At 44.4% G+C, this 26,572-nt stretch overlaps 1 protein-coding gene and 1 non-coding gene across 3 annotated transcripts in view; both read right to left on the minus strand.

Annotated features, from left to right (window-relative positions):
- Positions 1–1,165: 1,165 nt before the first annotated feature.
- The window catches only part of LOC121579070 (cytoskeleton-associated protein 5), a 69,162-nt gene continuing 43,755 nt past the window's right edge, over positions 1,166–26,572 (minus strand). For both annotated transcript variants that reach the window (XM_041893337.2, XM_041893336.2), the window contains exons 29-43: positions 26,046–26,249; positions 25,361–25,496; positions 21,496–21,689; positions 19,793–19,968; positions 19,345–19,536; positions 18,759–18,879; positions 18,371–18,550; positions 13,286–13,473; positions 8,689–8,764; positions 7,701–7,889; positions 5,587–5,694; positions 5,366–5,440; positions 4,993–5,155; positions 4,630–4,733; positions 1,166–1,703 (exon numbers count right to left, since the gene is read on the minus strand). In XM_041893337.2, coding sequence (XP_041749271.2) covers positions 1,473–1,703; positions 4,630–4,733; positions 4,993–5,155; positions 5,366–5,440; positions 5,587–5,694; positions 7,701–7,889; positions 8,689–8,764; positions 13,286–13,473; positions 18,371–18,550; positions 18,759–18,879; positions 19,345–19,536; positions 19,793–19,968; positions 21,496–21,689; positions 25,361–25,496; positions 26,046–26,249 — 2,337 coding nt within the window. In that variant the 3' untranslated portion in view covers positions 1,166–1,472. The remainder of the gene's footprint in view (positions 1,704–4,629; positions 4,734–4,992; positions 5,156–5,365; positions 5,441–5,586; positions 5,695–7,700; positions 7,890–8,688; positions 8,765–13,285; positions 13,474–18,370; positions 18,551–18,758; positions 18,880–19,344; positions 19,537–19,792; positions 19,969–21,495; positions 21,690–25,360; positions 25,497–26,045; positions 26,250–26,572) is intronic.
- On the minus strand, positions 25,670–25,780 carry LOC121580411. Its single transcript, XR_006003066.1, has one exon. It is a non-coding gene; the product is annotated as a small nucleolar RNA SNORD67 (small nucleolar RNA).

The raw sequence follows: 26,572 nt of genomic DNA on the forward strand, positions 1-26,572 counted from the left end.
CCGCCTCAGGGCAGTCAAGCAATTAATTCTGCCAATACTTTCATACTACACAAACATAAAAACGCAACAATTTCAGTTACACTTTACATGAGGAAATCAGTCAATTTAAACAAATTCATTAGGCCCTAATCTATGGATTTCACGATTGGGAATACGGATACCTTTAAATAAATGGGCCTCAGGATCTCATCACAGTATTTCTGTGCATTCAAATTGTCATCGATAAAATGCAATTGTGTTCGTAGGTTATGCCTGTCCATACCATAACCCCACCATGGTGCACTCTGTTCACAACGTTGACGTCAGCAAACCGTCGCCCACACAACACCATACACGTGGTCTGCAGTTGTGAGGCTGGTTGGACATACTGCCAAATTCTCTAAAAAGACTGAGGCGGCTTATTGTAGAGAAAATAACATTCGATTATCAGGCAACAGCTCTGGTGGACATTCCTGCAGTCAGCATGCCAATTTTGGATCTTTTAGTTCAGTTTATGAAACCAACACTTCACATTGCATTAATATTTTGGTTCAGTGTACAATCTAGTCCGGTTGCAGCCACAACTAGACCTCGTTTCTAATGTACCAAGAAGTTCTTATTTGTATGCCAAGCAATCAACAAATGTTCATAGTTTAAAGCACGCGTTTACAAGTCTGTCACAAATGACCGCTCCAACATGCCCCTTATGATGAACGAGAGACTAGTACATGATTTTTTGAAGTTTTCAGTTCATCGCTAGCCGGTATGGGGTCCTGGGCATTACAGACTCTAATGAAACGAGTCGAAGACTTGTTCTTTTGACTGAACGAGTCAAAGATCTGAGTCAGTAAAACAAGCCAAACTTCACTACTGTGCAGGGGCACACCACCAAAATATCAGACTGATGCACAAACCCCACTGTTGCCTAAAGGCCGATCATTTGTCCGTCGCCCAAGTTGATCCATTCACAACTAAAATTGAGACATTCAAATTCCTATGCACATAATTATTTTGGAATTGCCCACTGCGCGCTCTGATGGCGCTTATGAAAGAACTAAGAATGTGGTCAAATGCAGCTGAACATGTAAGATCTCTTGCTACAACCCCCCAACATAGCATCAGGGGGTCTTCAATGAGGAACTGGACCCTTCACCCTACCATTTTCAGCCTTGTACATGAAGAACAATTCAAGATATGTCAAACTTTATTTATATAATACAAAACATGTATAATCCATACAAACATTACATCACACACCCCTCAACTTCATCGGGAATGACTGATTGCATACACCTCTCAAACACTCCATTTATACTATGTGCATTTGTCCTTTACGCCACCAGCATCCCATGAGAAAGAGAGCAGCCATTTGGTTTTTGACGATTGCACCCTTATTGAACTATTTTGTCATCATCAAGCCAAACGTGATGTTTGTCATGAAAATTTCATAAGGAGTTGGCAAGAGCAGAAACCGTCCCAGGCACCCAGCTAATTCATTGTTGGTTGCCCTTGATCTTCTGTAGTCTCTTCATGAGGTCGGCTAGGTTGCCCGTGGAGGCGGAGTCAGGGTTAGCGGGCCGGGAGGGGCTCTGTGGGCGGGCCTGGTCCTGTGATTGGCGGTTGTGGAGGATCTGGGACATTTTGCTCTGGAGCACGACCATAGAGGAGGGGGGGGTCATGGAGAGAAGAGCGGCGCGCTCATCCTCATCCTCCCTCTGCTGGGGCTACACAGGAGAGGGGATAAAGGAGAGAAAGTAAATCACAGCAACAATCAAACTACTAGAACAAAAAATATGATTCAGTAACCAGATTTCCATCCACAGTTTTTATGCGAGTAAAGTCATGATGATTTGGTTGTTCGTCATGGTGGGGTCTTTTTGTGTCAGTCAAATTAAAGTACGCGGTAAATGGCAGTGGAAATGCCTTTATACGCAAATATTGATAAAATAACCATTATATCGAAGTAAATGTGGAGTCACGCGATGATATGGTGTGGTCCTCCCACTATGACTCAGAAATCCATGCAGTTCAAATTAAACTACGGATTAAGTAAATGATGATGATGATGAACTCCACAGGGTGGTGAAAGTGCACAGTGATGAGCTTGATGCTGTTTTCCATTAAATCAAGGGTCTTATTCTGGTGACATGATCGATGCTTGACAAATAAAAAATATTCTCGCTCTTATCCATAATAATCTCATGTAGACTAGCCAATCCGCACAGCCTACCCGCACTACCTGCGAGCTGTTGGCTAGAACGCAGGTGCCAAGACCAGAGCAGGAACATTTGCTATTTAATGCAACAGTTTGTGACAAAACTAAAATCGGTAGAGTTGAAAATGCGATGGAAACACATTGAACTTCAGATTTTTATTCGGTACATGAAAATTTAAGCGAAAAAGTACATTGTGTGCACTACATCATCACACACTGATTTTTATCTGCAACAAATCCATTTGGTGGAAACATACCACTGGTGGGAAAATGCTGATATTTCCTTTGAGGATTCAAAATTATTCGCATGAAAATCTGTCGTCAATTGGTCAGAGGGGATGTTGCTTGCAAATAGGGATGTTAATTGTTAACTGTAAACCGCCTAAATACAAGTAACCAGTCATGCTTGTCGGATTATAGGTGAATTTGAATAATGTAGTAACATTAAATAAGCGTGTGTATTTGTATAATTCGCTATATATTTTAATTATCACACACCCACCGCATACTGAGCAAAGTTTAAGCGGAACATCACCTGGTCAGCAGCGAGAGCTCGCAGCTCCTCAAATAGCTGGTTGCTATTTAAGCCTGGTCCTTGCGCAACATTTCTAAATGCAATCGCGTGAGAAAACAGTTTTGATGGTCACCATTAAAAAAAGGGGGATCACTGCTTTCCATTGCTACTATATTTATTTCTCAACTTGTAATATCAAGCAGATTGCACTGTTTTATAACCTGAGTAGCTTATCTGGCATGGCTTATATTAAAAAGGAACCACGGGATGTCCATTCGCCATTCCAGTGCATAGGCAATACGGTATAAGACCGACAACGTTGTCACTCTGAAAATAGACAACTCACACCCCCGTTACATTCATTTGTTTTATGCTACAATATTTTTGCCAGTTGTTGGAAAAGCTGATTGTGTAAAATTTGCCAATAGGCTAAAGTTGGATGGGATAGCCTACTACTGTAAGCGACTAATTCCCCCCCAATTTCTTTTACATTGGCTATTTCATTTCAGTAGTTGAATGAATGTTCAATAATATAGCCTCTTGACTGTGATGATAGGCTTGCTATTGTCATGTTTCAGCTCTTAATAAAACATGTAAGTTCCTTGTACGCATGCATTAGTATTTTCTGTGGGTCACGTCATTTTACTAGTTGGAACGAGTTTATTCGGTTGTAAACCCCTAGAGTTGTTCTAAGTTACATAACTAAATAAAATCCATAAAAATTACATTTACATTTTAGTCATTTAGCAGACGCTCTTATCCAGAGCGACTTACAGTTAGTGAATACATGTATTTATTTATTTTTATACTGGCCCCCCGTGGGAATCGAACCCACAACCCTGGCGTTGCAAACGCCATGCTCTATCAACTGAGCTACATCCCTGCCGGCCATTCCTTCCCCTACCCTGGACGACGCTGGGCCAATTGTGCGCCGCCCATGAGTCTCCCGGTCGAGGCCGGCTGCAACAGAGCCTGGATTCGAACCAGGATCTCTAGTGGCACAGTTAGCACTGCGATGCAGTGCCTTAGACCACTGCGCCACTCAGGACACATCAGTTTAAGGATTTTTTTTGCATTGGATGCGTCTCAACCCACCACCTCCGCCTTCTGCATCTGCGGTGAAAGCTGGCAGAGCCAAGAGCGGTGTTTGTCAGACCATGAGACATCCCGAAAATTGGTCTTCTTAAAAAAACGTCTGTACAAAAACGAACGGTTTGACATAAAAACTATTATGACCACTCTATGGAAAGGGGAGATTCTCACAAACATGGTGTTCTCGGTTTTGATCTACGACCCCCACAAGTGTCACGGGACTCGTCTGAAGGTAACCGGTACCGGTTTTAAAAAACTAATGGAAGTATGAAGGTATTTTATGCCTAGCCAAAAAAAGGGGTTAAATGTGTAAAAAAATATATTTCCAGATTTAAAAAAAATATATATATTTTTTTTAATTTTTAAAATCTATCTACTAGATTTAGGACAGACACCTTGCTTCTTATTATACAGTTTTTTGTGTCCTTTTTGCCACTTATGAATGTGTTGAATGCGTTTCTTTGGGCTTTAGTTGTAAAGGCCAAAAACCAATATCGTGGTCCTCTGTAGCTCAATTGGTAAAGCATGGCGCTTATAACGCCAGGGTAGTGGGTTCGATCCCCGGGACCACCTATACCTAAAAATGTATGCACACATGACTAAGTCACTTTGGATAAAAGCGTCTGCTAAATGGCATATTATTATAAATACAATTCTAAATCAAATAGCTAAATGATTCATAGTACGACCATCTTAAAACAACTACATGTCAGCTTAGCAACCCCGCCTCCCCCAACGTCTTAGACTAAAGAATTCACCAGTTAATGGGGGTTGGTTAGTCGGCAGCAAAATTGACCAAAATTTGTATCCCTTCCTGCAAATACTGTACCTTGTCGTTCTCCAGGCCGTGCAGCTGTCGGAGTATCTTGAGTCTCTCCTGGTAGACTGAGGGTCTGAGCTCCTCTCTGCCAGGAGTAGGGTCCAGACCCACACCTAATAAGGATAAATAATAGGTTAGAACAGGTGGTGTTGAGAAGCATTTGTGTGCACCTGTTGTGAGGGGCTGTATCCTCTATGCCTCCCCTCTGTTGTTTTTTCTGTCATTTAGCAGACGCTCTTATCCAGAGCGACTTACAGTTAAGTGAGTGCATACATTTTCATACTGGCCCCCCGTGGGAAACGAACCCACAACCCTGGCGTTGCAAGCGCCATGCTCTACCAACTGAGCTACAGGGGACGGTTGTGTGTGTACCTGTGGTGGGGGATGGTATCCTGGCCTTGTCTCCTCTCTCTGTGCAGAGTGTGTTCAGGCTGTGTTCTACAAAGGTCTGAAAGGTCTGTGGCAGCTTCTTCAGGTGGGAGGCAAGGTCCACCTCAGGGTGTCTCTGCTTAAACTCCCACAGCTTAGACAGACCCTACACACACACAATTAAAGAGAGTCATGCTGTCAGGGAAACACTATGGCAGAGCATGGAAAAACCCAGACCCATCACACTGGGTAGGAAGACCCGCTCACACACACGGCTGATGCCAAACCTCTCATCCCTAACCTAAGGCCCATATTTTGTAGATTATGTTCTAGGGTTAGATTGTCTGACAGTAATTACATGGAATCTGAACCTCACCTCTTTGCTGTTCTCCTTGGAAGATATATTTTTGAAGATCTCCCCCAACACCTCTGCATCCTTTGATTTGTGAACCTTTTAGGAGACAACAGATATAATATATAATGAGGCTTTATACTCAGTAACAAGCAGCATTGAGTGTCTTTGATGGAAATGTAGAACCATTTCTGTCATGAGGGAAACCAAGCCCCTGTGAACAAACTAGATGTGTAGGAGTGTACCGTGTGTGCAGTCTCTCTTTCCGTCTTGGCAGACTTGACAACCTTCTTCAGATGAGCCTCCAACTCAGACTCACTCTTGTCCTCGATAAGTGACAGGTGATCCAGGATCTGTTTGTGGAAAAGACAAATACTCAAAACAAACAAAAACTATTGGGATTAATGTTTAAATCAAGTTTTAGTAAATGTATCACGCCAAGTCAGTGAACATGCATATAATCATGACATAATGGGTCTGTCATGAAAGCCAACAACCTGAGTAAACTGGCTGCGTGTGCACCATCATGTTTATGTTGATTTTGTCCACCCACACCAGACGTGATAATGATACAGAGGTTAAAATATCTACACCAACTGTGAATCAATTATATTAATTTGGGGGCAGCTGGAGAAACACATGAAACGTTAATGGACATTTAGCTAGCTAGTTTGTGTCCTGGGAAATTAACAGTGGGGTGTTATTTTACCTGAAATGCATATGGTCCTTTTTTTGGTGGCCGGATCTTTGTATACTTTGACCCAGAGTCATACAAAATCATGCGTTTCTCTAATCTGACGATTAAGCCACAGATAAAAGGGGAAACCTAGTTTGTTATCTTTGATAAATCTCTCCTCGGTCATCTTCCAAGCCCCAACGTGAAAACCAATGAGTAGATGGAACAGGCTGTGCCGAGTGTCTCAAATAGAACCAAGTTCTATTTTAGCATTTTGCAACTGACGGTCGTTGACACGCGCAAGCAGTGTACATGTAATGAATAACATGTACACGTTAAATTATTTTGCAACGCTCGCAACACGCCCAGTGTGGTTGGGTGTAAGGCACAGAAATATAAAATAAGCAAATTATGAGGAGCAAAGGAGAATCCAATGGTGTTTAAATAAGCAAATTACACTACATGACCAAAAGTATGTGGACACCTGCTCGTCGAACATCTCATTCCAAAATCATGGGCATTAATATGGCGTTGGTACCCCCTTTTTTCCTATAACAGTCTCCACTCTTCTGGGAAGGCTTTCCACTAGATGTTGGAATATTGCTGCGGGGACTTGTTTCCATTCAGCCACAGGAGCATTAGTGAGGTCGGGCACTGACGGGCGATTAGGCCTGGTTCGCAGTCGGCGTTCCAATTTATCCCAAAGGTGTTCAATGGAATTGCGGTAAGGGCTCTATGCAGGCCAGTCAAATTCTTCCGCACCAATCTTGACAAACCATTTCTGTATGGACCTCGCTTTGTGCCCAGAAGCATTGTCATGCTGAAACAGGAAATGGCCTTCCCCAAACTGTTGCCACAAAGTTGGACGCACAGAATTGTCTAGATTGTCAATGTATGCTGTAGTGTTAAGATTTCACGTCACTGGAACTAGCCCGAACCATGAAAAACACTGTTGGCACTATGCATTGGGGCAGTTTGCGTTCTCTTGGCATCCGCCAAACACATATTTGTTCGTCGGACTGCCAGATGATGAAGCGCGATTCATCACTCCAGAGAACGCGTTTCCACTGCTCCACAGTCCAATGGCGGCAAGCTTTACACCACTCCAGCCAACGCTTGGCATTGCGCATGGTGATCTTAGGCTTGTGTGCAGCTGCTCGGCCATGGAAACCCATTTCATGAAGCTCCCGACAAACAGTTATTGTGCTGACGTTGCTTCCAGAGGCAGTTTGGAACTCGGTAGAGAGTGTTGCAACCGAGGACAGACGATTTTTATGCGCTACGCGCTTCAGCGTTTCTGTTCTGTGAGCTTGTGTGGCCTGCCACTTTGCAGCTGAGCAGTTGTTGCACCTAGACGTTTATACTTCACAACGGCAGCACTTACAGTTGACCGGGGCAGCTCTAGCTGGGCAGAAATTTGATGAACTGACTTGTTGGAAAGGTGGCATTCTATGACGGTGCCACATTGAAAGTCACGGAGCTCTTCAGTAAGGCCATTCTACTGCCAATGTTTGTCTATGGAGATTGCATGGCCATGTGCTCGATTTTATACACCTGTCAGCAACAGGTGTGGCTGAAATAGCCGAATCCAGTAATTTGAAAGGGTGTCCACATACTTTTAGATAGATTGAGAGTGTGTATGAGGATGCAAAGGGGAATCTAATGGTGTGTGTGTGTTCCCACCGTGGGCCCTGCCAGGCGGCAGAGTGTGTGTAGCAGAGTTTTGAGCGTGCGGTGGGGCGTGTCAGTCTTGAGCTGCCGTAGGCGGTCTTTGGGGAAGAGCTTCATGAAGTTGTGCACATCCAGCAGGATCTTGTCCAGATTAAGACGGTTTATGGTATCAGGCAGGAACCTGATCATACGCCACAGACACTACAGAGACAGAGACAGAGACAGAGACAGAGACAGAGACAGAGACAGAGAGACAGAGACAGAGAGACAGAGAGAGGTTTAGATTACATACACAGGTCCTTGATGGCAGGGAGCTCGGCCCCAGTGATGTGCTGGGCTGTCCGCACCACCAAGTACATCACTGGGACTGACCTCCCTGCCATCCAGGACCTCTATATCAGGAGGTGTGAAAGGAAGGCCCAGAAAATTGTTAAAGACTCCAGCCACCCAAGCCATAGCCTGTTCTCTCAGCTTCCACACAGCAAGCGGTACCGGAGAATCAAGTCTGACACCAATAGACCCCTGAACAGCTTCTATCCTCAAGCCATAAGACTGCTAAATAGCTACATTGACCTTTCCATTTCATTTTTGCACTCTTTTCACACACACTTAATTTACTCACACACACTGACATACAATCATCATATACACTGCTGCTACTCTGTTTATCATACACTGAGTATACAAAACATTAAGAACACCTTCCTAAAACTGAATTGAGTTGTGCGCGCATACCCCTATACATATCTACCCTGCCACTCCAGTATCCCTGCACATTGTAAATACGGTATTGGCACTGACCCTGGAACTGACCCTGTTTTTTTGTTCTACTTGACTTAATTTTTTATAGTACTACTGATATTTGATTACTGCATTGTTGGGAAAGAGCAAGCAAGAAAGGCATTTCAATGTACTAGTGCACGTGACAATAACTTGAAACACAGGACAGTGGACAAAAAAACAAATAATGTTTTTCACAAATTGGACCAAACATTTTTACCTTCATGATGAGTTCAGAGAATTTGGGGGAGCAAGCGGAGGACAGGAGACTGTCCTGCAGTAGCACCAGAAGAGCACTGGAGAAAAAGCGGTGACAGCACATTAATAAACATAACAGTACCTGCTAGAAGACCATCTGATCAGTCCTCTCCAATTCTACATCATACAAATGAATAAACTAATACAATTATTTGATGCTTACAGGTCTGCTTTCTCCAGTGTACAGTACACACAGAGCATTTGGTGCCGTTCAAGATTAGGGAGGACCATTTTTTTTGGGGGGGGACCATGGCCTTATTTCCATTACAGCATATTGGATGACTGTCATTCATATTCGATTCACCCAGCTCAAAGTAACAGCGATAGGTTTAGGCTACTACATCATTCTCAAATTTGCCCTAAACCAATCAAGAGATTGCTACAACCTAGCCTACAAATGAAATTTTATAACGTAGGTTCACAGGTCGAGAGACAAATTGGTGTAGTCAAGGTGACCGACAGTGACACATTCAATACCGCCTTGAACACGCTTGCCTGCATCTAGCTGATCTGAGGTGTAATCATTTGTTCAAACAGTTGCAAAACAATAGTTTTTATTGGACAAATTCACATTTTGTTTGTTTCCGTTTAGCTATAGAATCGACGGAATGAATACACCTCTGATCACCCGCACACATAGTTCACTTCCATAGCAGCCACATCCAGCATTATCACTTTGCTTATTGTATAATTACTTCTTGCATCTACGCGCTTTCCTCCTCACCTTTTCCCTTCACTTGTGGACTTCAGTGCACAACACAACAAATCTAAAATAAACCGTCTGACCAGTCGCAAAAACCTATCCAAGCCAAACCTTCATATCATAATGGCTAACCAGCCTAAATTGTTGTCACCATATTGTTAGCCAACAAACTAGAACTAAACGTGTTAGTAAACCCACAATCCAATCTGTGTACAATCACGCAATACAGTGTAGAGCAAGTAGTTAAGCAGTTACACTGGCCAGCCCAGGTGACAATAATTAATACAACCGGAAGCTAACCTTGACTTGGAAGTTACAGTGCTTGATAGCAAGCTAACATATGCAGTACCAGTTAAAAGATTGGAAACACCTACTCATTCAAGGGTTTTTCTTTATTTTTATTATTTTCTACATTGTAGAATAATAGTGAGGACATCAAAACTATTAAATAACACATGGAATCATGTAGTAACCAAAAAAGTGTTAAACAAATCAAAATATATTTTAGATTCTTCAAAGTAGCCACCCTTTGCCTTGATGACAGCTTTAAACATTCTTGGCATTCTCTCAACCATGCTTTTCCAACAGTCTTGAAGGAGTTCCCACATATGCTGAGCACTTGTTGGCTGCTTTTCCTTCACTCTGCCGTCCGACTCATCCCAAACCATCTCAATTGGGTTGAGGTTGGGTGATTGTGGAGGCCAGGTCATCTGATGTGGCACTCCATTGCTCTCCTTCTTGGTTAAATAGCCCTTCCACAGCCTGGAGGTGTGCTGGGTCATTGTCCTGTTGAAAAACAAATGATAGTCCCACTAAGCGCAAACCAGATGGGATGGCGTATCGCTGCAGAATGCTGTGGTAGCCATGCTGGTTAAGTGTGCCTTGAATTCTAAATAAATCAGAGACAGTGTCACCAGCAAAGCACCCCCACACCACCTCCTCCATGCTTCACGGTGGGAACCACACATTCTGAGATTATCCGTTCACCTACTCTGCGTATAACAAAGACACGGCGGTTGGAACCAAAAATCAAGACTCATCAGACCAAAAGGACAGATTTCCACCGGTCTAAGGTTCATTGCTCGTGTTTCAAGGCCCAAGCGTCTTCTTATTGGTGTCCTTTAGTAGTGGTTTCTTTGCAGCAATTCGACCATGAAGGCCTGATTCACGCAGTCTCCTCTAAACAGTTGATGTTGAGTTGTGTCTGTTACTTGAACTCTGAAGCATATATTTGGGCTGCAATTTCTGAGGCTGGTAACTAATGAACTTATCGTCTGCAGCAGAGGTAACTCTGGGTCTTCCTTTCCTGTGGTGGTCCTCATGAGAGCCAGTTTCATCAGCCAGTTTCAGCGCTTGATGGTTTTTGCGACTGCACTTGAAGAAACTTTCAAAGTTCTTGAAATGTTCCAGATTGACTGACCTTCATGTCTTAAAGTAATGATGGACTGACGTTTATCTTTGCTTATTTGAGCTGTTCAAGCCATAATATGGACTTGGTCTTTTACCAAATAGGGCAATCTTCTGTATACCACCCCTACCTTGTCACAACACAACTGATTGGCTCAAACACATAAAGGAGGAAAGAAATTCCACAAATTAACTTTTAAGGCGGCACACCTGTAAATTGAAATGCATTCCAGGAGACTACCTCATGAAGCTGGTTGAGAGAATGCCAAGAGTGTGCAAAGCTGTCATCAAGGCAAGGGGTGGCTATTTGAAGAATCTCAAATATAAAATAAATTTTGATTTGTTTAACACTTTTTTGGTTACTACATGATTCAATGTGTTATTTCATAGTTTTGAAGTCTTCACTATTATTCTACAATGTAGAAAATAGTAAAAATAAAGAAAAACCCTGTCCAAACTTTTGACTGGTACTGTATATCATTCCTTTCAGAGTCAGGTTGTTGAGTAGGCCAAATTAACGAAGGAAAGAAAATACAAAATATAGCTAGCTCTTGCAGCTGCTTGTCCTTAATATTTGAATAAATTAATTTGTTAAAAACAACTATTGTCTTGCCCTCTTTGAGTCAACTACTCACCACACTTAGCTAGCTGTAGCTTATGCCTTCAGTAATAAACTCAACAAAAATAGAAACGTCCTCTCACTGTCAAATGCGTTTATTTTCAGCAAACTTAACATGTGTAAATATATGTATGAACATAAGATTCAACAACTGACAAACTGAACAAGTTCCACAGACATGTGACTAACAGAAATGGAATAATGTGTCCCTGAACAAAGGGGGGGTCAAAATTAACAGTATCTGGTGTGGCCACCATCTGCATTAAGTACTGCAGTGCATCTCCTCCTCATGGACTGCACCAGATTTGCCAGTTCTTGCTGTAAGATGTTACCCCACTTTTCCACCAAGGCATCTGCAAGTTCCCTGACATTTCGGGGGGAATGGCCCTAGCCCTCACCCTCCGATCCAACAGGTCCCAAAAATGCGCTCAATGGAATTGAGATCAGGGCTCTTCGCTGGCCATGGCAGAACACTGACATTCCTGTCTTGCAGGAAATCACACACAGAACGAGCAATATGGCTGGTGGCATTGTCACGCTGGAGGGTCATATCAGGATGATACACCGCCCCAGACCATGACGGACCCTCCACCTCCAAATCGATCCCGCTCCAGAGAACAGGCCTCGGTGTAACGCTCATTCCTTCGACGATTAACGCAAATCCGACCATCACCCCTGGTGAGACAAAACCGTGACTCGTCAGTGAAGAGCACTTTTTGCCAGTCCTGTCTGGTCCAGCGATGGTGGGTTTGTGCCCATAGGCGACGTTGTTGCCGGTGTTGTCTGGTGAGGACCTGCCTTACAACAGGCCTAAAAGCCCTCAGTCCAGCCTCGCTCAGCCTATTGCCGACAGTCTGAGCACTGATGGAGGGATTGTGCATTCCTGGTGTAACTCGGGCAGTTGTTGTTGCCATCCTGTACCTGTCCCGCAGGTGTGATGTTCGGATGTACCCATCCTGTGCAGGTGTTACACGTGGTCTGTCACGGTGAGGACAATCAGCTGTCCGTCCTGTCTCTCTGTAGTGCTGTCTTAGGCATCTCACAGTACGGACATTGCCATTTATTGCCCTGGCAACATCTGCAGTCCACATGCCTCCTTGCAGCATGCCTAAGGCACGTTCACGCAGATGAGCAGGGACCCTGGGCATCTTTTTTTTTTTTGTGTTTTTCAAAGTCAGTAGAAAGGCCTCTTTAGTGTCCTAAGTTTTCATAACTCTGACCTTAATTGCCTACCGTCTGTAAGCTGTTAGTGTCTTAATGACCGTTCCACAGGTGCATGTTCATTAATTGTTTATGGTTCATTGAACAAGCATGGGAAACAGTGTTTAAACCCTTTACAATGAAGAAGATCTGTGAAGTTATTTGGATTTTTACAAATCATCTTTGAAAGACAGGGTTGTTTCTTTTTTTGCTGAGTTTAGATACATTCTCTGATCATTTGATTGGATAGACAACGTGTCAGTTCATACTGCAAGAGCTCTGAGGTTGGAGGACATCCTCCGGAAGTCGTCATAAATCACTGTGTAAGTCTATGGAAGAGTGTGAGAACCATGAGCCTCCTAGGTTTTGTATTGAAGTCAATGTACCCAGAGGACGGAAACTATCTGTCCTCCAGCTACACCATGGTGCTACCCTAGAGGGTGCAGTTGAGGCTACTGTAGACCGTCATTGCAAAACAGTTTTTTTAAATCAGTTATTTGTAGTTAATAATATACATTAATATATTTAGTCGTTTTAACTAAAAAGGATAACTTTAATGTTTCACTATTTTTATGAAATTCACCGAGTAGGATTGTCCTCCCCTTCCTCCACTGACACATACACACACACCTGAGTATGTTGGTCTGGTCTGAGCCCTCGAAGAGTCGTCTCAGCAGCATGTTAACAGAGCGGATGAGCTGTTGTCCATCCTGGCTCTCCTCTATCCGGGGGTCCAGCAGAACTGTCACCAGACCCTGGACCAGGTCCTTTAGCACCCCCATGGAGGCTTCCCTCGCCAGCCGTGCCACACCAAACAACTAGGGAGATAAGGTATAATGTACACTATTATATTAACAGCCCCTGATGGAAATAAGGTGTGAATAAGTTGTTTTAGTCTTACTCTCAATCATCTTAAAAGCAGTGTACTGTGTGGCTGAACACAGTCCAAATTACTCAACTACAATCGCTTTAAGTCTATGTGAAAGACCTAAACAGACCAATTTCTGAATCTTAAAGATGAACTAAACAAAACAAAAAACAGGAATGGGCAATGATTTAAATATCCATGAATTTCACAAACATGGTTGTAGCTATCCATGTTGCAGTTTAATAAAACATGTATTGAGATAAAAATACTGAGTGGCTGCGGTTCCGGATTTTCTTGCCATAGCTAATGAGAGATTTCTCCACATGTGCAGGATTTTTCTTTTCGTACATAACTGCTGCCCACTCAACTACAATCTCTCTAAGTCTAAACCATGCATGAAACTCCAATTCTAACTGCATTCGTAAAACAATGCCACTCGCACAATTGAAGGAGTAAATAAATAAGTCAGCAATGGAAAACTGGGACCTCCCTCTTTTTAACAAAAGTCCAAACTGCTTTGAAGTGTTTTCCTGCGAATGCATTAAGAGTTGTTTCCCCTGCTTGTCAGAATACGTTTCCCTCCCCATGGCTCTCGCAACTTGAATGCGCCTCTAGAGGATTATTTATCTTGCATAGAACACACAAGCTGACTATGTAAGTAGGTAAACTATTCTACTATAGGGTAGGTAACACATCTGCCACGCTGATCCTAAACACGGGGGCCCCTCAGGGGTGCGTGCTCAGTCCCCTCCCGTACTCCCTGTTCACCCATGACTACATGGCCAGGCACGACTCCAACACCATCATTAAGCTTGCCGACGACAACAGTGGTAGGCCTGATCACCGACAACGATGAGTCAGCCTATAGGGAGGAGGTCAGAGACCTGGCTGTGTGGTGCCAGGATAACAACCTCTCCCTCAACGTGATCAAGACAAAGGAGATGATTGTGGACTACAGGAAAAAAAAAAAGAGGACTGAGCACGCCCCCATTCTCATCGACAGGCTGTAGTGGAACAGGTTGAGAGCTTCAAGTTCCTTGGTGTCCACATCACCAACGAACTATCATGGTCCAAACACACCAAGAGAGTCGTGAAGAGGGCACGACAAAGCCTATTACCTCTCAGGAGACTGAAAAGATTTGGCATGGGTCCTCAGATCCTCAAAAAATTCTACAGCTGCACCATCGAGAGCATCCTGACTGGTTGCATCACCGCCTGGTATGGCAACTGCTCGGCCTCCGACCGCAAGGCACTAGAGGGTAGTGCGTACGGCCCAGTACATCACTGGGGCCAAGCTTCCTGCCATCCACGACCTCTATACCAGGCGGTGTCAGAGGAAGGCCCTAAAAATCGTCAAAGACTCCAGCCACGCACAGCAAGCGGTACCGAAGCGCCAAGTTTAGGTCCAAATGGCTTTTTAACAGCTTCTACCCCCAAGCCATAAGACTCCTGAACAGCTAATCATGGCTAAATAATGGCAAAATAGCGATGTAATGTTATTTTCTCATCATTACAAGCATTGGGTCGTTACTTTTTCAGCAACTCTCGCTATGATATGGCAGCATACTATTAAGATAATCATCACAAATAGTAGGCAGGTTAAAGCAGTAGGTGACAAACGACATAGGGAATAATAGTGCACAGGGCTATGCAAAACAAACTTGCCCATTATCAGACTGGTTATCGGTCCGAATACATGTTCGGCTGCCCAGAGGTGGAACAGCTACAGTGAGGGAAAAAAGTATTTGATCCCCTGCTGATTTTGTACATTTGCCCACTGACAAAGAAATTATCAGTCTATAATTTTAATGGTAGGTTTATTTGAACAGTGAGAGACCGAATAACAAAAAAATCCAGAAAAACACATGTAAAAATTTTTATAAATCTATTTGCATTTTAATGAGGGAAATAAGTATTTGACCCCTCTGCAAAACATGACTTAGTACTTGGTGGCAAAACCCTTGTTGACAATCAGAGGTCAGACGTTTCTTGTAGTTGGCCACCAGGTTTGCATACATCTCAGGAGGGATTTTGTCCTACTCCTCTTTGCAGATCTTCTCCAAGTCATTAAGGTTTCAGGGCTGACGTTTGGCAACTCGAACCTTCAGCTCCCTCCACAGATTTTCTATGGGATTAAGGTCTGGAGACTGGCTAGGCCACTCCAGGACGTTAATGTACTCCTTTGTTGCCTTGGCCGTGTGTTTTGGATCATTGTCATGCTGGAATACCCATCCACGACCCATTTTCAATGCCCTGGCTGAAGGAAGGAGGTTCTCACCCAAGATTTGAAGGTACATGGCCCCGCCCATGGTCCCTTTGATGCGGTGATGTTGTCCTGTCCCCTTAGCAGAAAAACACCCAAAGCATAATGTTTCCACCTCCATGTTTGACGGTGGGGATGGTGTTCTTGGGGTCATAGGCAGCATTCCTCCTCCTCCAAACACGGCGAGTTGAGTTGATGCCAAAGAGCTCCATTTTGGTCTCATCTGACCACAACACTTTCACCCAGTTCTCCTCTGAATCATTCAGATGTTCATTGGCAAACTTCAGACGGGCATGTATATGTGCTTTCTTGAGCAGGGGGCCCTTGTGGGCGCTGCAGGATTTCAGTCCTTCACGGCGTAGTGTGTTACCTATTGTTTTCTTGGTGACTATGGTCCCAGCTGCCTTGAGATCGTTGACAAGATCCTCCTGTGTAGTTCTGGGCTGATTCCTCACCGTTCTCATGATCATTGGAACTCCACGAGGTGAGATCTTGCATGGAGCCCCAGGCCGAGGGAGATTGACAGGTCTTTTGTGTTTCTTCCATTTGCGAATAGTCGCACCAACTGTTGTCACCACCTCACCAAGCTGCTTGGCGATGGTCTTGTAGCCCATTCCAGCCTTGTGTAGGTCTACAATCTTGTCCCTGACATCCTTGGAGAGCTCTTTGATCTTGGCCATGGAGGAGAGTTTGGAATCTGATTGATTGCTTCTGTGGACAGGTGTCTTTTATACTGACAATTACATTGATGGAAGCTACGATCTGCAATATAAAAAATGATCAGGAGGGGTGGGGGCGAAAACTCCATATTCGCAGTCACGGCCATACATTTTTTTTATGACAACAGACGTGTGGGTTTTTTCCTGGTTGTTATACGTAAGTAATTACACTCACTACAATGAACGAATCAGAACTGATGCTTGCATAATGTTTATACTCAATAAAAAGTATTATTCCAGTTAGACTTAGACACAATATCCCAATAAGAGTGTAACTGCTGCTTCTGCAGTGCACAACAACGCTATGCAGTCAAAGCAGCACATGAAATAAATTAGCTCCATCTAACTGGTATTAGTGTTCCGACACAATGTGCTCTCCAGTTTTTATCTTAGGTCTACAAAGCACAGCAGGATAGCATGCGAACAACATGGGGTGAGCCTTTGGCCATACAGTGGGCAGACAAAAGCAGGCAATAACCGATGCGGACGTGTGAAGGCTGGATGAGGGAGAGCAGCCAGGACCCCTGTCGTGATGCAAGGCTTCAGTAAATCACTAATTCCCCTTGTGCAAAACCAGAGCTCCACTCCCAAGCAACAAGAGGGAGAGGCCTCCTCTACCTTCAACCCTTTATGCAAATGATTCCAATTGTAGTACAGTAGGACCTTGTAACTAGTACAAGTTGAAGAACATGGATAACCTATAATAGCTGTATGATATTTTCTATCAGATCTGGCTGAGATGTCTTAGAATACAGTTTTAGTTTTCTTCCCCTATAATAAAAATACACTACATGACCAAATGTATGTGGACGCCTGCTCGTCGAACATCTCATTCCAAAATCATGTGCATTAACATGGAGCTGGTACCCCCTTTGCTGCTATAACAGCCTCCACTCTTCTGGGAAGGCTTTCCACTAGATGTTGGAACATTGCTGCAAGGACTTGCTTCCATTCAGCCACAAGCACATTATGAGGTCGGGCACTGAAGTTGGGAGATTAGGCCTGGTTCGCAGTCGGCGTTCTAATTCATCCCAAAGGTGTTCAATGGGGTTGAGGTCAGGGCTCTGTGCAGTTGGTACTATGCAGTCGGGCAGGTAAGTGTTATCCTGGCATCCGCCAAACCCAGATTCGTCAGTCGGACTGCCAGATGGTGAAGCGTGAATCATCACTCCAGATTCCAATGGCAGTGAGCTTTACACCACTCCAGTCGATGCTTGGCATTGCGCATGGAGATCTTAGGCTTGTGTGCGGCTGCCGACGAACAGCTATTGCGAGGACGTTGTTTCCAGAGGCAGTTTGGAACTCTGTACTGAGTGTGTTGCAACGGTGGACAGACGATTTTTACGCGCTATGGTCTTCAGCACTTGGCGGTACCATTCTGTGAGCTTGTGTGGCCTACCACTTTGTGGCTGAGTAGTTGTTGCTGCTAGACATTTCCACTTAACAATAACAGCACTTACAGTTGACCGGGGCAGCTCTAGCAGGGCAGAAATTTGACAAACTGACTTGTTGGAAAGGTCGCATCCTATGACGGTGCCACGTTGAAAGTCACGAGCTCTCCAGTACGGGCCATTCTACTGCCAATGTTTGTCTATGGAGACTGCATGGCTGTGTGCTCGATTTTATTCCCGTCAGCAACGGGTGTGGCTGAAATAGCCGAATCCACCCATTTGAAGGGGTGTCCACATACTTTTGCATATATAGTGTATATTGTACCTACAACCCAATGGAAAATGTTTAATTAGGGCCAAATATGAACAATTTCTCAAATTAAGAATTCTCAATTACAGCAAATCATGCTATTAATGCAATTAATTTTTATATCGTATGACATCCCTAACACACACCTTTCATCCAGTACTCACTGTAAGCATGTTTCCAATGGCACAGCTGTAGAGTTTGAAGATGTCCTCCTTGGGAAGGCGTGTGTCAGCCATGTGTGTGCTGTGGGCCAGACGGAGCTGGAGGGAGGTAGCGATGAGGAACTGGTCTATGTGACCAACCATCACCTCCGCCCTGCTCTCCTGACGAAGCACCTCGTCTATCTACAGGGGGAGAGGAGAGAAGGTAATGGAAATACAACTGTGTGAGTGAGAGGATGAGGAGAAGAGAGATAGGTGAGCATGTGGGTGCATTCATGAGTGTATAGCTTCATCCAGGCGCACACACACACACCATAGCACATCTGTGTATACAAATACACTTTGGAGTTGGACATTGGCGTTGTAGAAGAGAGATGAACTATGTGTGTACCTGTGCAAGGGCCTGCATGCTAGTGTTAATATCTCCAGAGGCCACCTGGGAGATAACCAGGTTGATGGTGGAGGAGGGGCCTGCGTGCAGCTCATCAAAGTTGGCGGGAACTGGGCGGAGCCTGGGGAGGAAGTACATCATCACTGAGGCACAGGACGACAGAGGCACAGTGCTGAAGTGCTTGGGCTCTGACATGTAGTGGGTGAATGGGTATGTTACTTGCTTGGGCAAGAGTTGCAGAGTTTATCAACTCAGACCTGGGCTATGAGCTACACTACATGACCAAAAGTATGTGGACACCTGCTCGTCAAACATCTCATTCCAAAATCATGGGCATTAATATGGAGTTGGTCCCCTCTTTGCTGCTCTAACAGCCTCCACTCTTCTGGGAAGGCTTTCCACTTGATGTTGGAACATTGCTGCTGGGACTTGCTTCCATTCAGCCACAGGAGCATTAGTGAGGTTGGGCACTGGCTGAAATAGCCGAATCCACTCATTTGAAGGTGTGTCCGAATACCTGTGTGTTTATTTTGCACTAGGTCAGGCAGCATGCTGACAGAGGTGTGTTTGTGTGGTAACCTCTTACTTGGGCTCTGGGATGATAACGGAGTCCAGCAGGTTATCTAGTTGGTGTTGCACCAGGTCAGGCAGCTCATCAGAGGTGTGGTCACTCTCCAGCTGCTCCAGCAGCTCCAGGTCCAGATGGAACTCCCCAACAGGGATAACATGGGAGGGCTCAGCCTGCTGGGACTGGACCAGGGTATTCAGACTGATCTGACTGGAAGGGGGAGGAGAATATAAGTTAAGGGCGGACAAAAAAGCAAAACATTTGAAATCATGTCTGTGCCAGTATTACTTAAATTGACCCACTCAAAGCTTTCATCTTTCTGTGAAATGATTTTATTTCAATGTTAAAGGAACGCAGTCAGATAAGGTAGTAGAAAATGTAAGTGAAAAGGTGGGTGAAGAGAATACAGTTCGAGATATAAGTAAAGTATTCTTGGTACAGATTAATTGAGGGGAACGTTGCGTACCTGAGTTTTATAGGGGGCTGCACTCTGTTGGAGGGCTTCAGTAGGAGGCTGGCATTGGAGTGAGCAGGCAGAGCCTTCTCCTCCCCCTGTTTGGGGGTAGGGGCTGTGGAGGCTGGGGTCTTCTTTGCTGAGCGTTTGATCCTCTCCTCCAACATGCTCATGTCCTTCTCCGACAGCTAAAGAGGACGAAGCGCGTATTTGAGATGTACAACACTGCAGTCAGACTCCACAGTCCGACTGTAGTGTAGTCATTGTAGAGCAGTGATTTTGCGCAGTCGGACAGATCGACAATGACTACACAGCAGTCGGACTGCGCGGAATCATTGACAAACCTGTGCAGAGCCTTGCACCAACCGATCCCCTCAAACACGTAGTAGGATGAAACGACACCAACACTTGTATGCAGATCATTTGAATTAGGGATGTGACAAATTTACAATTGTGCTTAAGGTTTAAACCGCCATAAAATTCCATGTCAATACACAATGCAGAATAATGGTCCCATTACGAATATGACCGCTAGGGCCAGGCAATGAAGTTATATCGACCGCAGTCATAGATCCTTGAAAATGCCTTGCCTACGGCATGTTTGTCTGCAAGGTTACACTACGACTTTTTAAATGCCAACACGAAACCTTCTGAGATGAACGGGCATTTTACTTGTCTGTAAAGGAGTCCCACTTCAGAAGCGGAATTAACGTCCATCACTAGGCGACCAGAATTGTCAATCAAATAATCGAGCTGCTTGCGCACATACCACTCTCTCCTAAGAAAGTACTTTAAAGTTAGTTAAATACTGTGACTTACCAAGACATTTAGTATAAAGAAAACATCTTCTGCTAGGAATCGACTCTTAAGAGTCAGTATTTTTGGAACGGAGAAGACTGATTAGTACTTCCAAGAACACAAAACACTTGCATCTTTCATAGCGAGCTAGCGAGGGACAGAGAGAGGGGAGGGGCACAGTAGATTTCTTGGCTTGCAATGTCCTGCAACTTCAGTAAAGGAAGGCTTATCATCAATTAATAGGCTAAGATATTCTACACGGAACAGACCGAAGATGAAACACTCTCGCATCATTAGTGAAGAGAAAGCGCAGGCGAGCCCAGCTGCACTGTGATAAAAATATATATATATTGTTTTTCTGTTAGGGATTTTTCTGAATGTTAAGGATCCCAATTTCGTTTTAACATTCACACCCCTAATTTGAATGGCAAGAATTTAACAGAATACAAAAAATCCACACAGGAACATAAAATGGACAGTGTGATCAATGTTGGCATGTATTTGTTTGCACATGGGCAACGGCTTCTCTAAACATAAAAGGGAGAGACAGTTAAGTCAGGCTGGAGGAGTGCTGTTATTTTCAAAGCAAGGCACTCAAAATTGCCAGGTAATGGACCAACAAACATATACACATACATACATATAACTTTTTACTCAAACCACCAACATTGAATCGACTTGTGGCCGCGGGCCCCATCTTTAACACCCCTGTTTTAACATGACAAGTCTGTATCTGATGGTGGATGGCGGGTCAGATGGCCCGTGTATCTGGGTAAGTATCTACCTCAACTCCGTTATGCTGTTGATAGATGTGGTGCTGGAAGTGACAATGTGTATGTGTGTTGCCTCACATTTCTAGATACAAACCACACCCACATAACGATTTAAAGAGTGATAGACTGCGGCGTGAAACCTACATTGCCGATGAGTTTGTAGACTTGCTCCCCGCAGACGTTGTAGACCGTCACCATGGTGTTGAGGGCTGTGTTGCGGACGGACGTGTCTCGATCTCCGATGTGTACAGCGATCTCTTTGAGGGACTTGGCGGCAGTCGGCTGGCAGACAGACATGCCGTAAAAGCCAATGAGACAACCCAGCTCCTCCAAGCACTCTGAGGACGGGAGAGGGATAATTCCAGGGAGTTAGATAGAGAACACTATCAATATTTGTGATCAAATTAGCTAATGTTGCCTTTGAAGATAAACATTGTGGTAGGTAGTGCTGGGGTAGGTTAGGGCAGTTAAAGTCAGTTTTAATAGTACTTGTGACAAAAAAATCCTTGTTTAACTGCTCAAAGTGTGCAAGTTAGTGGTTACACCAAAAACATCAGTCAGCTTGGGTGTGAATTGGATAGGTACCTGGCGGGCCGTGAAGGGCTTAACAAAGGTAAACCCATTTTTGTATTCCTAGCTCAGACCTCAAAATGGCTTGACAATGACACCCTAAAGACTCTGGCAAATGCCCTAGTCCAATGTCACTTTGATTATGCCTGCACAGCATGGTTCACTAGCAGCCCCAAATATCTAAAGAATAATCTACAGAAGAATTGTACTTAAAATCCTGCAGGTAGCCAACTCACTGTTGTGCAGCATGCACCATGTGATCTAATTACAATGTGGAATTCACAACTAAATGTTTGCCAGCAAGATATCTTATAACTATTAAGTTAACTGTCTAAAATGTGCTAAATGCTCTGCAGTTGTGTATTTGGTTTGCTAATTTAGTAGCTAGCTAGCTAAGCTTCTTCCAAAATCAAGCATTCGCTTGGTGACAGCAGAGAATCCCCTCTTGGATCCTTGCTGGCTAATATTTGTTATGTCCGTGAAGCAAACTGTGAGTAGCATTTTTGAGATACTTGTATAGTTTAGGTCAGACAACATGTTCGCAATGCAGTCATTAGCATTTAGTTAGCATTCTCTATGGGATTTTACATGTACTTGTTAGCATTGCTAACCTTTGGATTACAGAGTATCTGTGGGGGTTTGAAAACAGCGCCCCTTTGTGTTCTGTGCCAGTATTACCGAAAATCCCAGTATGGCACAAGGTCTGTATGACAATCTGGATACCGCCAAAGCCTATTAGCAGCCTACTGTTGACATACGGCTATAGCAAGAGAACAGATCAATATCTGATTAATTAACATAGGTCTACTAAACAAGACAATGGCAGAAATGGAAACAGGCACAACTTACTCAAATCAAGGTGGGTCCATAGTTTGAAACTCTGGGATAACCCTCTGCTTAAACCTTTTGGAAGATCTGCAGCAGTTGAGCTTTTCCCATAGGAAAACAAGTAGCAGCCTTGCTACCACGAGTCACACGTGCGCGGTTATATTTCCGGGGAGAAATAGTGCACGAACCAATCAAAGTTCTTAATATAGGTCAACTTGCGCATCAGAGATAGCTAAACCTCCATATTCAAAGTTTAGCTTGATTGCACAGGTCTGAAAACGAGGGCTGGACAAATGTATTTGCATGCATCCTTGGGAGTGCTCCTAATCTCAGCTTGTTACCTGTATAAAAGACACCTGTCCACTGAAGCAATCAATCAGATTCCAAACTCTCCACCATTGCCAAGACCAAAGAGCTCTCCAAGGATGTCAGGGACAAGATTGTAGCCCTACACAAGGCTGGAATGGGCTACAAGACCATCGCCAAGGAGCTTGGTGAGAAGGTGACAACAGTTACAGTGGGGAGAACAAGTATTTAATACACTGCCGATTTTGCAGGTTTTCCTATTTACAAAGCATGTAGAGGTCTGTAATTTTTATCATAGGTACACTTGAACTGTGAGAGACAGAATCTAAAACAAAAATCCAGAAAATCACATTGTATGATTTTTTATGAATTTATTTGCATTTTATTGCATGACATAAGTATTTGATCACCTACCAACCAGTAAGAATTCCGGCTCTCACAGACCTGTTAGTTTTTCTTTAAAAAGCCCTCCTGTTCTCCACTCATTACCTGTATTAACTGCACCTGTTTGAACTCGTTACCTGTATAAAAGACACCTTTCCACACACTCAAACAGACTCCAACCTCTCCACAATGGCCAAGACCAGAGAGCTGTGTAAGGACATCAGGGATAAAATTGTAGACCTGCACACGGCTGGGATGGGCTACAGGACAATAGGCAAGCAGCTTGGTGAGAAGGCAACAACTGTTGCCGCAATTATTAGAAAATGGAAGAAGTTCAAGGTGACGGTCAATCACCCTTGGTCTGGGGCTCCATGCAAGATCTCACCTCGTGGGGCATCAATGATCATGAGGATCAGCCCAGAACTACACGGCAGGACCTGGTCAATGACCTGAAGAGAGCTGGGACCACAGTCTCAAAGAAAACCATTAGTAACACACTACGCCGTCATGGATTAAAATCCTGCAGCGCATGCAAGGTCCCCCTGCTCAAGCCAGCGCATGTCCAGGCCCGTCTGAAGTTTGCCAATGACCATCTGGATGATCCAGAGGAGGAATGGGAGAAGGTCATGTGGTCTGATGAGACAAAAATCGAGCTTTTTGGTCTAAACTCCACACGCCGTGTTTGGAGGAAGAAGAAGGATGAGTACAACCAAGAACACCATCCCAACCGTGAAGCATGGAGGTGGAAACATTCTTTGGGGATGCTTTTCTGCAAAGGGGACAGGACGAGTGCACCGTATTGAGGGGAGGATGGATGGGGCCATGTATCGCAAGATCTTGGCCAACAACCTCCTTCCCTCAGTAAGAGCATTGAAGATGGGTCGTGGCTGGGTCTTCCAGCATGACAACGACCCAAAACACATAGCCAGGGCAACTAAGGAGTGGCTCCGTAAGAAGCATCTCAAGGTCCTGGAGTGGCCTAGCCAGTCTCCAGACCTGAACCCAATAGAAAATCTTTGGAGGGAGCTGAAAGTCCGTATTGCCCAGCGACAGCCCCGAAACCTGAAGGATCTGGAGAAGGTCTGTATGGAGGAGTGGGCCAAAATCCCTGCTGCAGTGTGTGCAAACCTGGTCAAGACATCACATTTACGTCATTTAGCAGACGCTCTTATCCAGAGCGACTTACAGTTTGTGAGTGCATACATTATTTTTACATACTGGCCACCCGTGGGAATCAAACCCACAACCCTGGCGTTGCAAGCACCATGCTCTGCCAACTGAGCTACATCCCTGCCGGCCATTCCCTCCCCTACCCTGGACGACGATGCACAGAGATACCATGACGAGACCCTGAGTCCCATTGTAAGGCCCTTGTGACCAACCGATGCATAACTCCATTCCTAGTCATCAGAAAGCAATAGATTAGGGCATTTCAATAGACTGATTTCCTTATGAATTGTAACTCAGTAAAATCGTTGCATATTTTGTTCGTATTTCTATTCAGTATACAACTGAAAGTAAAAAAAAAAAAAATCTAATTTCAGATTCAAACACAGGCATCAAGCTGCGAAAATATTACGCAGCCAGTAGCCACCCTTCCTAAAGTGAGCCACCAGGCCAGTTGTTATCGACGCAATCAATTAGGTCATGAAAGCATATATGTGCATGGAATGATGAGCAAGGTACTGAAGATATTCGATCACATCTTGTTACCAAAAATAAAACTGTGCATGCCCAAAGACGTTCCATAAGGTTTAACCAGGTGGTTTAAGCCAGATGTTGTAAGTATGGACCCAGTGTGTCTTAATATATTTTAGAAAAAGACCAAAATACAAGACCAAAATACAGATAAAGCTATAGAAACATTCTAATACAAGGGGTGATGCTCTCATCCCATGCCCAGAGTATTGTGTCATCTCACCGGCTCTCTGTTTAGAGTTCTTGGATTTGGTTCCCTCCATGAGAAAAGGGAAGATCCTGCTGGCGGGGTAGACCTTACACAGCATGCCCATGATGGCACGCACGTCCTTCCTAACCACGTCCTTAGACTCACCCACCTGAGAGGGGGGGGGGACACAGAGCAAACAAATAAGTAAACCCTCAGGAGGGCTATAGAGTTATAGACCAGTCAGGGCAGTTCAACTGCAATCTGGGACTGTTTCCCTCTAACCCTATTGTAGGTAATACTTGTCAGATTAGAGTTGATTAACTTGAAATATTTTTTGGTGGGGGTGAATCAGATGGCCCCTGTGCACATGGTGTGTCCCCAAAGAAGTGCGGGACGAGACGCCCGTGCCACTGCAACCAGCGCCCCGACAGAGTGCAACTCATCACTCTCACACCCCACCACAGCTAATTACATGTTGCTAGCGAATAAACAACTCCTTATTATCGTATATAACAGATCTATACCCAGGCCAGCACAGTAGAGCTCAGCTCGGAGTGAAAAAGGTATCAGTGAAACACAGGTCGAGTCTCAAACGCCACCCTATTCCTCATGTGGTGCACTACTTTTGACCAGGGCCCATAGTGCTCTGGTGAAAGTAGTGCACTATATAGGTATTGGGTGTCATTTGGGACGTAGCCTTGAACCCCCAGTGACAGACCTTGAGGACGAGGTAGGGGATGAAGGAGGTGGCCTCCTGTTCACTCAGGTGGTAGTTGTGCTTGCTGAGGCTGAGGAAAAGGAGCTTCAGATACTCCAGGGCCTTCATCAGCACGCTGGTGTTTGTGTCGAAGAAGCGCAACGTGTACCACTTCAGGACCAGGTCCAGGCAGGCCACCGTTGCCTCGTGTTCCTCCTCCAGACACTAGCCAAGGGATGATGGGAGGAGAGAGAAGGGGAGAGAGTGAACTTTATTCATTCATACATGTAGGATTGCTACCAAATTAAAAAGGTAGGGTCACCATGATGTTTATACTGGTTATTTCCTACTATTCATCAAGTACTATGGAAATCATGTGTGGCTCAGTTGGTAGAGCATGGCACTTGCACCAGGGTGGTGGGTTCGATTCCCACAGGGGACCAGTATGAAAAGGTACGCTCTCACTACTGTAAGTCGCTTTGGATAAAAGCTCCTGCTAAATGGCATATTTTAGTATTAAAAGGGCTAGCTATGGGATTTTGCTTTTA

The sequence above is a fragment of the Coregonus clupeaformis genome, chromosome 3 (assembly GCF_020615455.1).
Source record: "Coregonus clupeaformis isolate EN_2021a chromosome 3, ASM2061545v1, whole genome shotgun sequence".
In the NCBI taxonomy this organism is placed as follows: Eukaryota; Metazoa; Chordata; class Actinopteri; order Salmoniformes; family Salmonidae; genus Coregonus; species Coregonus clupeaformis.